Source organism: Sminthopsis crassicaudata, chromosome 2 (assembly GCF_048593235.1).
Source record: "Sminthopsis crassicaudata isolate SCR6 chromosome 2, ASM4859323v1, whole genome shotgun sequence".
NCBI classification, from domain to species: Eukaryota; Metazoa; Chordata; class Mammalia; order Dasyuromorphia; family Dasyuridae; genus Sminthopsis; species Sminthopsis crassicaudata.
In genome coordinates, this window is record NC_133618.1 from 279,676,317 (window position 1) to 279,691,306 (window position 14,990).

Sequence of the window (14,990 nt, forward strand, 5' to 3'; positions counted from 1 at the left end):
AAATATTTTTAAATGTCATTTGGTGAGGAACAAATGTTCTTAATTCAGCGTCCCTGAATGTGTCAATATTTTTTAAGTCTCCTAACTCAAGTCTGAGCAGATTGCGGGGAACTTGAATGGGGAACAAGTAAATCTCCGTTTCCCTACAATTGGTTTCTTCCTTATTTTTATTATTCTAAGAAGGGTCCGTCGGCTCCGCGGGACTGCCAAAGGAATCGGTGACCTACAAAAGATGCTTTAAGTACACAAAGAGATCAAGAAGAGAAACTGAGAACTGAAAAACTGAGAAAACTGAGAAACTGACAAATTGCCCACTTCATGATCTGCCATTAGTCATTTTTTTTTCCCCCAAACTAAAATTGTCTTCCTTCTCTCGCATCTCAGCAAACAGAAAGAAGTGTGGCAGCCTGAAGGGTGGGATCCTCCACAGCTCATTTCCGGAGCAGAATGGAGGGGCGAAGGTGCAAGCGTGAGAGTGTAAATTTCGAGGTCGGGGAAAGTGACGGTATTAGTGCGGAGGGAATAACCTTTCATTCGCCACACCCGAAAGCCAAGGCCTTTTTCCTCTCCCAACCAGTGTCTCCGCCCCCGCCCCGGGCTCCGCCCACTCTATCTAGCGCGCCAGCTAAAGGGAAGAGGCGGAGGCTGAGCCGAGCCGCGTTAGGCCGGCCAGATCCTTTGGGGCCGTGGCTGATTTGCAGGTGCGCTCTCCGCCATGGCCGAGGCAGGCCGTCCGCCGCAGGCCCGTGTGCTCCTGCAGCAGTGCCTGCATGCCAAGCTGCAAGTCCGTCCTGCCCAGGCCGACGCCGAGGCGCAGTGGGTGGAGGTAAAATTCGGCCCCCGACGGATCCCGCTTTAGCCATTGTGGTGCAATGATTCATAACCTCCGTGATGCAGTAACTCTCAGCACTCTGCAGGCCCTCCTCCCTCGCTCCTCGCCAGCCGTTTTTAGCCCTCCTGTTTCTGGTGCAGCCCCTGCACCGGGAGAAGCCGGCAGCTCCAGCACTGAGACGGGGGCCGCGCGTTCTACCTGGGCTCTCGGTGTTCTCCGTGCGCGCAGGCCGGCACAGACGGCTACTTTGCGTGTTCGTGGAGAAGCGAGCGCCCTCAGGTGTCCGAGAGTGAGCTTCTCATTACCTAGATTTGTTCCTCTTATTCCTTTTTAATAGAGCTCCTAATTGAGGCTGGCGTTGGAGTTTAAAAACGCCTCCTATTTCCGTCCCGCTCCAGAAACCGGATTGCTTTCAGCCTCTTGGAACAGAGGTCTAACCTATGTTAGCCTTCGCCGCATCCTGAGCGGGCTGTGGGCTAGTTACCTTGAAGGTAGAAAATTGGGAGTTCAGCATTTTGTGTATGTAATGCAGAGAATGACTGTTCCTTCCCCCCGTTATAGGAAATTTTAGCCACATCAAGACTTGAGCAAAGGCCTAGAAAAGTGAAGTTTCCCAGAAAGATTTTATTTCCTAGAAAGTTTTTAAATTGGACTCTTATTTTCACAAGGAAATGAACCCTGTTCTTTATTATTTATTATGTAATTTTGGCTCTGACACCTTGGTGTTGTAGCTCTCTCTCTGACATCTTTATTCCCCCATTCCAAGATTTCATCCATCCTACAAAACTTTTGAGTTGTTTTACTACCTTTAACACAACCACACCTCCTTTAACGTAAACACCTGGAAATACCCCGTATTATATCTAAGTTTGACATGATTTCACATATTTACACATTTCTATTTTTAAACTATCCAAATCACAATTTTACTGCTAATTCCCCTTTCATTAAAAGTCAGCTGACTCAAGATTTCCAATCACATTCTGCCTTTTTGGGTCTCCTTGCCTCAGGTACTTCCCTTTGCACTTCTTCCACACTGCTTCCAAGGTAATAGACTGTTGATTAACTGACCCAAATTTGATCGTCATTCCCGACTCAGTAAATTTCACTGTCCTAATTAAGTGCGGTCAAATACCAACTCCTTAATTTGCCGTTTTACCAGCAGACCCCAACCTAATACCAGGTTTGCCATGCATTTCTCTCCTTCACATACTGCTGAGTCCAGTCAAACTGGCTTTCTTGGTAAGTTTCACTAGGAACGTAGCATCCCGAGTCGCTGTGTAATACACTTCCTCTACTTCTTAGAAACCTTAATTTGCTTCAACTCTGTTTATATACTTCCTGTTCGTAGTGCTCCCTTACTACCTTGCATTTATTTTGCAAACACTTAAGTGTTTTGGAAAAGGATATAACAAAGCACTCCAGTATCATTGCCAAGAAAACCCCAAACGGGGTCACAAAGAGACTGAAGGAAATGCAAGTTCTGAACAATACATGTTGTTGTCCACTGGTGGGAAAGTAACATTCTTGAAATCAGATTTTTTTGTTGTTGTTTTTATAGTGCCTGAAACTTTATAGATAAATAATAGATATTTATTGATTCTACTAATCTTTGTTAAGAAATTTTATATTTTAAATAACTTTTCTTTCCCTACACATGTATAAAAATCACTTTCTACATATTTTCTTTTATTTATATTTAAGAAGTTCCTCATTTTTCTCTCAACTTAATGGCCACTCTTTCATACTGTGTTGAATTAAACTTGCGTTGTTTTTACTTCCATATTGAAAACTGTTAATTGCTATGAGTGTCATATAATTGTTTAATTTTCAGTGTACTTATCTTCTGTGCCTCTTCCAAGTCTTTTCTGGTTTTTATAAATACTGTGCTTCATTTCCTTTATACAGGTCTCTAATCCTTCTCCCTCCCTTTTCTCCAAATACCCACACTAAATTAATTTATTTATTTTTGTTTTAATAGTTTTTATTTACCAGATATGCATGAATAATTTTACAACATTGACAATTGCCAAACCTTTGGTTCCAATTTTTCCCCGTCCTCCCCCTCTCCCCAGTTGGCAGGTTGACCAATACATATTAATTAATTTAATTTATAATAAATAATCGGGAAAAAGGACTCCCCTTTGCTTCAGTACCCATCTTTATCATTTAGAGTTCTTATACAAAAAGAGCATTTTTAAACTCAAAAAATTTTCAAGTAGTATTGTTTTGCTTTATTTTTTCAAGTGACAGACTCCATTACCTTTTCCCTTAAAAGTCACAACTTTAAATTCAGGAGAGAAGCTATTTTTTGGAGGGAGAAATGACTAGGTCATAATGGTATGTATTAATAGGATGTACTATAAGAGAAAGACTTTAATAAGTAGTGACTGTGGACAGATGGAAAGAATTGGTACTTATCTCATGAAACAAAAAGCTACTTAATTATGGTGTTCTGTCACTGTTTGAATTTGCTACAGCACTAATTGATTGGACTTGTATTATAGTTTTGAAAGTCCATTACTAAGGCTGCCAACTTCTGGCAGGATGACCCATTCTTATTCCAGGCCAGGGTATTCTGTTACAGTAATAACTACGAGCATCCTTTCCTTTTTCTCTAGTTAATAGAATAGTTTGGTAAGACTTGGGCTAGATGACCCCTGAAGATCCTGTCTCTATTAAATAATTTTATTATTTTTTACTCACATTTAAGTAGCCCGTTAAAGTTTACAAGATTATTTGCTTGTCCTAATCTTATGATGCAGTTTATGCAAATATTTTCCCAGATTCAGAAAGTGAATCTCTGAGAGTTTAAGAATAACTTGCACAGCTTCATCAGAAATAAGATTTAAATCACAATCTCCTGAAATCATACTATTTTTAAACAGCATTATAATGAAATTTTTAGTATAATTTAAAGAAAAATATATTTCTGTCCCAACAGTTGACTTGTTTCAAGTATGTAGAACAACAAAGGAAGAATTTGAAGTTTATTGATGGAATTATACCTCTAGTATAGGATTCATTCTTGAGTAAATAAATTTTGTTGCAAAGAAGTTTGATATTAAAAAAACAACAATAAAACTTTTATGACAATTGGTAACAACTTGATCCAAAAATGAAATGAGTTGTAAAGCTATAGGGAAGAGAGTAGATTGTTTCTGGTGCTGGGAAGTCTTCAAGTAAAGGTTGGATGATTACTTCTTGGTTATAATATACAATATAAGTACTGATAATGAGCTCATATGCTCCTTCCAACTTTGAGATTCTGTGATGCCAGACTAGAAATAATAATTAACCAAAATGCCAAATAAATCAATTAAATCCCTAAATATTTTTTAAATTATTTTAATTTTTAAAGTTTCCTATTTTTCCAAATACACGTAAAAAGAGTTTTCAATGTTCATTTTTGTCAAACTTTGTGTTTCAAATTTTCCTCTCTCCCTCATCTCCTCCTCCCCAAGACAGCAAGCAATCTGATATAAGTTAAGTATGTGCAATTCTTTTAAACATATTTCCATATTTGTCATATTTTGCAAAATCCCCAAATCATAATTCATCCACTATGCCAAGCTTTCCTTTGTTAGTAAATAATAGTGAATAGAATGTGGAGATAAATGACATTTTTCTTTAATAAATGGGACATGGTAAATGAGATGTTTCCAAGTTTGTCCATCTTACTCAGAAATAAGAATATGATTGATGTGTTCTAATATTTCTGACATTAGTAATGTGACTTTTGAGATGCATCACATAAATATGTAGTATTTATTTTTCAAGGAACAATTTGCTTCTTTTACTACTGTTAGCTATTTTTCATCTTGTTTGTCCTGCATTCTCAAAGAGGACCAGGACATCAGGAAGGGCTTTATCTCCAGCTGGCCTGATCTATATCTTGCTACTAGACCCAAATAGCTCAGGAGGAGAGAATAAGGCTGGTGACTTTGCCCAGTCCTCTCTCATTTTTCAGCTTAAATAATTTTTGAAGGAAATGATTCTCTAAGTGCTTGATAATTGGATGTAATTTAATCTTCCAAACTCAAAATTAAGTAATCAAATATATTTTGAAAATATCCTTCCTTTGCTTTTGACCTCTGTACTGATAATACATGTGTGGAGTTTTCCACTGCTGTCATTGTATGTATCTTATCTATATGTTAACTTGTTTTTAAGTTCCTATAGAGTTAATTTTTGCTGATTTCTCACAGGTTTCAAGAGCATTAGTGATCTATGTCTGCTTCTTCAAAGGTGCTAAAGAAGACCTTCTGCCTAAAATGGGTATGTGATTTTAGCTACTATTTTTTTCCTTCTTAATATACAGAATGAGCAGAAACTAGCAAAGTGAAAGTAAAGAATGTGAAAGAGCATAATATCCTCAGAATCCTCTGCCTTTGGAAATTTGTGCCAGTGGGAATTTTAAAGAGAATGCTCTGAATATCTTAACTCTTAGTCATCTGGCTCAGACCATAGGTGGAGGAGACCTTAGGAACCATCTAATCTAATGGTCTCAATTTCAAATAGAAATAGGACCAAAGAGAAATGGAGCCATACTGATTAAAAAAAAAACAAAAAAAAACACAAATTAATGTTATGTTGTATTGTATTTTTATTTAGTGAGTTAAATACTTCGCAGTTGCATTAATTCTAGAAGTACTTGGCAGCATATCTAACCCTTCTTATGTAGGTAGGACTAGAGAAATCATGTTACTTGTCCAAGACTATAAGTAAGATTTGAACCAAATTTACTCAGTTCTCATGTCCAAGCTTCTAGCTACTGGGCCAGCTTATCTTTCTGGTTCTTATCCATTTTTGAATTGTTAGTCATTGTCCACAGTCTCAGAGATTACAATGTATGGAGGATATGGAGTGCTGGAAGTTAGGAGTTGGGAAAACCTAAATTCCAGTCCATCCCTGATATTTACTAAGGGAAAGGAAGTAAGCATTTCTTAAACACTTATTATGTTCCAGACTCTGTGCTAAACATTTTATGAATATTATCTCATTTTATCTCATTTGATTTATTAGCTTATGTGACCCTGGTTCACTTTATCTCCGTGTCACAGGCAACTCCCTATAATTAAATTTATAAGTTTCTGTCTGTATTGATGCCCTGAAGTCAGGAGAACCTGAGTTCAAATCTGCCTCAGACACTTAACACTTTCTAGTAGTGGGACCCTAGCAAGTCACTTAACCCCAGTTGCCTTAGGAAAAAAAAAAAGAAGAAAGAAAGAAAGAAAAGAAAAAGTTCCCTGAACTGACAGAACTTTAAAGTTATGTGTTCTTTCTCTATCTTATACCAATTTTTCTATTCTAGGGCATAAGGTATACAAACTTAGGGTGTCCCAAATATTTTAGTGTAGTTTTAAAGCCATATTAACTTTAGGAAAAAACTATTTCTTAGAATACACTTTATTATACCATTATTTTGGATTAGTCCTTTCTTTCCCAAGATGTAACAACTTGTTATGTCGGCAAAATCCTGCTGTAATCAGATTGGTCTTTAAATTGGATATTGGTCATTAACCTCATCTTCATGAATGGAGGAGTAGCAGCTACATGTGCTCATAAATAGAAAAGACATTCAGAAATACAAGTAACAGAAATGGGTACATTTGCTACTGGATGACGTGAGTCATTTTTAAATTAGGAGAAACTTTTTTTAAAAAATGTGACTTCACTCAAGCTGAAAACAGGGATATAACAGGTTGTATAAGTATATATACAAGATTGCAATGAAGAAAAACATTTCAAATAAATGCATCAGCTGCCTAGTTCTGATTAAAAGCTTTTTAAGCAGCTTGATGCAATAGAAAGAATGTAAAAGTTGTGGATAGAACTGACTGAAGGTCACATCCTGCATTTGTCTTAAATATGTCATGTTGGCAAGTCACTTAACCTTTCTGGGCCTCAGTTTCCCTCTCTGTAAACTGAAGGATAGGATTATAAGACCTCTTCAATGATTGATCATGTTACCCAATAACAAAATTAATTATATTGTGATATATATAGTTTCTTTATTCATTTATCTTCATTGCAATCAGATATCAGGTGCTTCATTTCAAATAAAAAACAATCTGGCATTCTTGGTTATTTGATTGAGAATTTGGAGAGTTTTGAGGTCTCTCAAATTCATTTATTTATTAAGTGCTTGTTTTATGCATCACCTCCACAAAAGTCCTAATTTAATGCCACAGAGGGGGCCCTAAATTTTCAAAGGATTTGCCAGAGACTGGCAGGTAGGTAGTTAAACCTGGACTATGAAGAATCTGACTTAAAATCCAGTTTCAAGAATTAACTCCGGGACCCTAAGCAAGTCACTTAACTAGGCTCAGTTTCCCCATCTGTAAAAATGGCCTGGAGAAGGAAATGGCAAACTACTCCTGTATCATTGCCAAGAAAATCCCAAATAGGGTCCTAAAGAGTCAGACCCATTGAAATAATGGGATAACAAGGTTGCCAGGGACTAAAATTCTCCCATCTTGACATGTTTTTAGTAATGATCAGTAAAAGACTGTTAGTGGAAGACTAGCAGCTTATCTTCAGAAGGTTTTTTGGGTTACATTCTTAGATTTTAACCACAGAAACCCACAAAAGCATGGTGCAATTGTGATCTCTCTTATTAGAGGGAATACTACATTAATGAAGTCATGGATCCTGATATTTCTTTAAAATATGTAATAAATTCTACATTTTAATTTTAGAACTGCTTGTTTGGGCTATCTTTTAAACTTCCATCTGTGGTTTTTTGTTGAGGGGTTAAATTCCGGTGGGCCCTCTTTTTTTGGGAGGATGTCATTTTTATTAATTCCTTTTCCCAACTAAAACCCAAGAGAAAGAAAGAGAAGAAAAAGTTCTTTGCAGTAAATAAGCAGAGTCACTCAAAATAAATCCACTTAGTGGCCACATCCAAAAAAAGTGTGTCTCTTCAACCTTGTGTCTATCTTTTTTGCCAGGAGATAATTAACCTGCTTCACTTTATGTCCTCTGGAGACATGGTTGTTCATTGCATGGATCAGAGTCTTAACTCTTTCAAAGTTGCTTTTCTTTATACTGCTGTTGCTGTCTCTCTATAAATGATTCTTAGCTCTACTAACTTCATTCTGTGTCAATTCTTACCACCCAGGATTCTCTGGATTCTCTTCTGTCATTTCTAACAGTAGAATAATGCTAATTTGCATTCGCATACCACAGTCTGTGTATGTGAATGTAAAAGTGCATCATCCTGCAAGTTCCTTGCAACAGACACTTTTACTTTGCCTATATCCCCAACCACTAGGATAGTGCCTGGCACAGAATAGGCTCCTAATAAGTGTTTTTTGATTGACTGATAGGTATTAAGGTTGTTAAATATGAAATATTCCAATTCTACTAGTTTACAATCTAGTAGATGAGTAGAAATACATACAAAAATAACTGTAACATAAATTAGAATATAAATATATGAGAAGTACAAACCAACTGATGAAGCTGTGTAATCCAGTATCTTCCTTTTGTTTGACCTAAGCAGTCCCTAGCTTTTGTGTTACTTACATCTGTCCCTTGAATAAATGGCCATGGGGTAGGTTTTGGAAGTGGACAGGAAGTGTCCACAGTGCCTCACACTGACCCCCAGTACTCCTTACCTTGAAGTCCCCTATTCCTGACTGCTCTTCTCTGTCCTTATTAATGTTGTCCTTAGTACAAAGTCCTAATCAATTATCCCCTTCTCCCTCCACACCCCATTTCCATTGTAGCTTCATAAGATCTTGGCATTCCAAGTTAAAATTCCAAATTCATTCTTCCAGAGAAACATCATTACACTTAGTGGTTAAGTTCTATTGTACTGTCTCATCGAGAGAATACATCAGGATCAGAAATTAAAGCCCTTTGTGGGCTGGCCTGACAACTTAACTACTAAATATAACATTATTTCTCCGGGAAAAATGAAATCTGAATTCTGAGCAAGACACTTAACATAAAATGATCATAATTCTCTGTTAAGTTCAAGATTCAATCAATACATAAATGGATAAACTTTATTAAGCTCTTACTGTGTACTAGGTACTCTGCTGTTAGGAGATAGTATGCTGGATTTTGGAGTCAGGAAAGCCGAACAGTTCAGATCTTTCTTCTACTTTCTGATGGGTGTGTCTATGAGTAGGTCCCAGTCTCTCTGGACCTGTTTCCTCAAGGGAAGGGCCAGGGGTTGCATTAACTGATCTCCAAGAGCCCTCCCATCTCAAACTCTACAAGCCTGTTGGTAGTGATGGTTCTGAAGGAAATCTACTAGCAGCATTGTCAAGTTCTCAGGTCTAGCCAGCAGAGGGAGATATGTGGTAGCTCTGTGTATGCTTCTGTCCTAACTGTACTATTACTCTTTGATCTTTCAACTAATCAGAAGCCTCGATGATAAATTAACCTTCAAACCACCCCAATATCTTGGAGAACTCCACCTCCCCTGGGAAGCCAGCTGTTCAATTAGTGGCCAGTAGGACAAAATCCAAATAGAAGAAATAAAGTAAATATTAGTTAAGCAAAATTTATAATGCTTAATAACTCTTAGATATCCTGCCTTTCAAAGATTTTTAGCCAGATAAAATCTTTGATTTGGGGAATGAGAAGAAAATATACTGAGGCTCCCCCTGTTCTCTCAGAGAATCCATTCTAAAATGTCTTTAATTCTAATTGGGGATTAGCTTCTATCTCTAACAGACAAATTGTTGCTATCTCCTATCTGTAAGTATGTTTTTGCTGTACTGATTTTCTGTGAGAATTAATTTCATGTAGTTTCTCTCCACTTCTAGTGCACTGCTTTTGATTTTACAAACAGAAGTTGGTCAGGATTTGGAAAAATACACCTAATTCAAAATCTCCTACTTGAACTTTTTTTTTTTTTAATGGTAGATATTTATGGATATTTTGTAAATTACTTAAGAAAAGAGATTGTTTTGCTTTTTTATTTTATATATATTTACATCCCTATTGCCCAACACAGGTACTAAGATAAGCCCTACTAGGCAATAAATAAATACCTAGGGTTTTAATTGTTGTTGCTGTTTTGGGTTTGTTTTGTTTTGTTTTGTTTTGTTTTGTTTTGTTTTGTTTCTATAAAAGTGTATCTTTTGGATAGATATGACTAGAATATGGGCCTTCAAGTCAAGAAAACTTGGATTCACTTCTTACCTCTGGCATTTATTAATTGTTTGACAGTTCACCTGACCTTTATGTGCTTTGAGCAACTCTCTTGGACTCAGATATCCATTCATAGTCTGTAGTTTGCTCCCAGGAGAAAGTTCCCCTCTGTGATAAAATCATAGATCCTTAAAATCTCCCTCAAGTAATTCTAATTTTCATTCACAATAGTAAGCTCTGTTTAGAATCCCAGGTGAATTGTTTTTGTACATTTGTAAAATCTCTATAAAACTATAAATCTGAATGATGGCTTATAATTTCATAATCATAGCATTGTTATTATATTAGATTATATTAATGCAGACGTTATTAGGTAAAGGTAATACTGCCAATCCAACATTTGCTTTTTTGGGAGTTCTTCCAATAGAAATGATGCATTTCTGATAATTCTTTGTTTATATTCCTCTGACCAACCATTAATAGTTGTGAGATAGCTATTTAATGTTAGTCTTATATGATTTTTCTAGGCTTTTTTCCAAGTTCATCAATCTTTTCATTTTCTGTGTTGCCATGAATCTACTATAATGAAACAGCAAAAGTCAAACCATATGGGATTTGAATTAAAAAAATCTTGGCCTTGTTAGCAAAGTGTTCTAAATAACAAAGTAAAAAAACAAAACAAAACAAAAAAAAAAAAAACCGCAATGGACTAGGATTTTCATCTGGTGCTATTCTCTATTTAGAAGAGAATTAACAGTAGCTTCATCTTGGACCCTTTTTCAGGGAAATTCTAGGCCTGACTTCCCCAGGATGCCTTATGTTAATACTCCAGCATATGGTTATATTTTAAAAAACAAACAAACAAACACCTTGGAGCAGCTAGATGGCTCAATAAAGTCAGGAGGACCTGTTCAAATGCTTCCTCAGACACTTAACACTTAGTAGCTGTGTAGTTGTGTGACCCTAGACAAGTTACTTAATCCCTATTGCCTCTCAAAAAAAAAAAAAAAAAAAAAACAACTCTACTCAGGAATTTAATATTGGGTCTACTAATTCAGTTCTGAAACATTTTCTATATAAGATTATTTGTATTTGGAGGGATGTTGGGGTTTTTGGTGAAGGGGGTTGTTTTTAGCTTAAATCATTTTTGAACATCTGAATAAGGATTTGGGTCAAGATATGTGAGCTGACAAACCAGCTTTTTAAACATAATTTTTAGACTCACTGAGGGCTGGTGGTTTCTTGAGGGTAGAGTGGGTTCTTGGTTTGACTTTTCACTTTAGAATTTTTTTCCTCCCAGTTAGCACACTGTTGAATGTGAAATTAAGTGAGACAGAAAATGGCAAGCATGTCTCTATACTGGATCTACCTGGGAATGTTCTCATCATCCCTCAAGCCACCCTTGGAGGAAAAGTGAAAGGAAAAAGCATGCAGTACTACACCAACTCTGGAAAAGAAGAAGCATTAGTGCTTTATTCTCAGTTTGTGACTCTGTGTGAAAAAGAACTTGCTGCTAATAGTAAATGTGCTGAAGCCGGCATGGTTGTGAAGCATGGAACTTATGGGAACAGACAAGTGTTAAAGCTTGATACCAATGGACCTTACACACATCTGATTGAATTTTGAAAAAGCCATTTCAGTTTGTACAATATTATTCTACGGTGAAATGATCAGGACTAAAATTCTTAGAGGATTTTTGTTTTCTTAAGTTCTGTCACTAAAAGAGGTTTTGCCATTTTTTGAAGGACTGGTATTTCCTTATAATTTCAAGTTTTCTGCTAGCTTGGGCAACTTTACCTTTAATTCATTCTACTATCCTTTTAAAAATGTTTGTCTTGGTTGCACAGTAATATTTTGAAGAAATACTTGCAATATTATTTTCCATCCAACTTAAAAAGAATTGTTCAAAATTCAAATTAATAGGATTTTGTCCAACTAAAGTAAATACTTTAAAATGCCTTTAACTATCTTTAATTATCAAAACTAACTTTAACTATCAAAAAATAGTCTTTTGGGGCAGCTAGGTGGTGCAGTAGATTGAGCACCAGTCCTGAAGTCAGGAGGACCTGAGTTCAAATTTGGTCTCAGACACTTAATACTTCCTGGTTGTGTGACCCTGGGCAAGTCACTTAACCCCAATTGCCTCAGCCAAAAAAAAAAAAAAAAGTCTTTTTCCAAAATTTCAGTGTTTTAAAGAGACCCTATATATTTTGTAATATAAAATAATTTTTAATATTTCCATGAGATATTCTACATTATTATGATATGATTGGTAGAGATTGTCTTAGGGCAGCTATGTGACTCAGTGGCCAGAGTATCGGCCTTGGAAGACCTAAATTCAAATCTGGCCTTAGGTACTTACTTTGTATGACCCTGGGAAAGTCACTTAATCCTATTGGCCTCAGTTACCTCATCTGTAAAATGAGCAGCTGGAGAAGGAAATAGCAAACTACTCTATTACCTCTGCCAAGAAGACCTATCACCAGGAATCAGATGTGACTAAAATGACTAAATAACAAATAGGTCATCTCACTAGTGTAGAACATGACTCCTCCTGTTCCTGTCTCATCTTGTCTATGTAGTTCCATAAGTCTCTCTCACAGGTAATCTAGCAGATATATAGGAGATTTTTGTCTACTAGTTTTGTTAATTAGCATTTTGTGGCTGCCCACAAAGCTGCTTCAGCTTTTCCTATTTTCTCCACTCTTAAGTGACTTGCCCAGGGTCACACAGCTAGGAAGTGTTAAACGTCTGAGATCGGATTTGAACTCCTTCCTCCTGAATTCAAGGCTGGTGCTCTATCCACTGCGCCACCTAGCTGCCCCCCATGCATATATTTTGAAAATTAAAAAGCTTTAATTTAAAAAAAAAAAAAAAAAGATTAAAAAACCCAACTCTATTGCTTTTTACCTACTGTGATCTTGGGAAAATCATTTACCTTTTCTGAATATTGGTTTTCTCATATGTAAAATGAAAAAGTAAACTGAATGTCCTCTTGAAATCTCTTGTAACTTTAGACCTTTGGTCTTTGACATTTCTTACATATTTAAGTCATTGTTGGCAGCCTAATTAGATCTACTGAGCATCCTTAGAAACATTATGATTTCCTGGGCCAGACCATGGAGTCAGAAAGAACTTAAAGTGAATCCTGCTCTTGACACTTCCTAGTTCTGTGACTTTGGACAAGACATCTAACCTTCTTTCCAACCCCTAGTTCCTGATCTGTAAAATATGAATAATAGCATCTACCTCACATAATTGTTGTTTAAAGAAAACGTATGGAAGTTTCCTATATAAAGGGTAAGCTGTTATAGAAGGCACTCTAGGCCTCCTATGATTTTGATTGCTCTGAGATCATAATGTTTCATTATTCATGACAATCGTGTTAAAATGAGGTCAGTTTTGAGATAATCAAAATGGATAGAGCTTTATCTTGATTTCTGTGTTTTAAGTTTGTCATATTTTGCATTAAAAATGCAACTTATTATTCCTTTTTAATAACACCAGAAACATTCTATTAATAGTTCTTAATTTTTATAATGGTGATTCTGTAGGGAAATCATGTTTTTTAAAATGGTCAAACTGAACCTTAATGTGTCCTATGTAGAAAAAGATAAAAGTTCTAGGAGATTAGATTTTTTTTTATTCATTTATACAGCTGAATTAACATTCATCCCTAAATTTTTATTTTCCCTCCAAAGTGTTTATCAAAGGGTAAGGCCTTCATATTATAATGCAAAGAAAATTAATTATTAGAGGCTCAAAACTGAAAGTTGGAAATACTCATATTTTTATGAATTTAGTAATAATTGTTTTTTTCTTTTTCCATTAATAGTATTTTTCCAAGTACATGTAAAGATAGTTTTCACCATTTACTTTTATAATATCTTGTGTTATTATTTTTTTCTCTTTCCTTTCCCCCTACCCCAAGATGACAGGCAATCTGATAGAGGCTATATATGTATAATATTTACCTATTAGTCGTTTTGTGAAAGAAGAATCGGAATCAAAGGGAAAAATCACAAGAAAGAAAAAAAAAAGTGAAAGTAATATTGTTTCAATCTGCATTCAGACTCTATAGTTCATTTTCTGGATTTGGATAGCAATTTCCATCTTGAATCTTGAAATTGTCTTAGATCATTGTATTACTCAGAAACTAAATCTGTCAAAATTGATCATCACAAATTGTTGTTGTTATGTACAACTTAGTGATGATTATAAGGAAATTGTCAGTAAAAAGGGAAGGGTTTTGTGGAAATTTTTAATTGATTGACAGTCATTTTTACATTATTAGTTCTAATTAGTGAAATAGAAGATTGCATTTTCTAATGGACATTTTAAGATAAGATTTTTTTTCTTAGTTGAGCTAGAAGAAATAGTTGAATAAGAAATTCAAGGAATAAATAAACTATTAGAAAAAGCAAGACAAAAAATAATCTAATTGTTACAACTCTGATCTGGTTCCAGAGATATTAAGGGTATCAGAATATTATCAGAATATGAAGAAGTTTTTTTTTTTTTAAATGGTCTAAAGACTCCTTTGTGCCTTTTATCATTGCTGTACATCTGTTTTTGATGTATTTAAGATTTTGGGTATTTAAAGGATACTATTTCCTCTATTTCCTTTCCAGATACCACTTTATTTTGGACACTTAAGAATCAATAGCTACCTTGGTAATGAACTTATTGCCCTTAACTTTTCCTTTATTGATTCATGATACATTTATTGAGGTGTAATAAACTATTCATAAAGTTACAAACTCCCGTTTTCTCCAATAAAGCTGTATTTGTCTTTCAAAAAGACTGCATCGTCTATTTAAAACCATTTTGATTTTGTTGAGGAAAAAAAAATGCTGACTCACAGTCTCAGAATGTTGTGGTATAGATTTGGGAATTCTCCATTTTATAAAATTGTGTGAGGAGTCTGTGACTACATGCCCTTCACAATGTATCATACACTTGCCCATTTACTACTGAATTTGAATTTTCCAGTTAAAATATTGACATGGATTTCAGGGAAGATTTAGTCATTGCACAGTTTGGAGGC

The 14,990-nt window shown here is 35.6% G+C and overlaps 1 protein-coding gene across 1 annotated transcript; it reads left to right on the forward strand.

Moving 5' to 3' along the window:
• Positions 1 to 624: 624 nt before the first annotated feature.
• On the forward strand, positions 625 to 14,744 carry DTD2 (D-aminoacyl-tRNA deacylase 2). The gene is made up of 3 exons (XM_074289557.1): positions 625 to 826; positions 5,041 to 5,110; positions 11,244 to 14,744. Exons 1-3 carry the CDS (start codon positions 716 to 718, stop codon positions 11,567 to 11,569), a joined length of 507 nt encoding a protein of 168 aa, XP_074145658.1. The 5' UTR covers positions 625 to 715; the 3' UTR covers positions 11,570 to 14,744.
• The last annotated feature ends 246 nt before the right edge of the window (positions 14,745 to 14,990 follow it).

What these genes read in the sequence shown, in the direction of transcription:
- DTD2 (XM_074289557.1), top strand. Translation starts at nt 716, where the DNA reads ATGGCCGAGGCAGGCCGTCCGCCGCAGGCCCGTGTGCTCCTGCAGCAG. An exon ending in CCGAGGCGCAGTGGGTGGAG is followed by an intron (nt 827 to 5,040) that starts GTAAAATTCGGC and finishes GATTTCTCACAG; the next exon opens with GTTTCAAGAGCATTAGTGAT. An exon ending in AGACCTTCTGCCTAAAATGG is followed by an intron (nt 5,111 to 11,243) that starts GTATGTGATTTT and finishes TTTTCCTCCCAG; the next exon opens with TTAGCACACTGTTGAATGTG.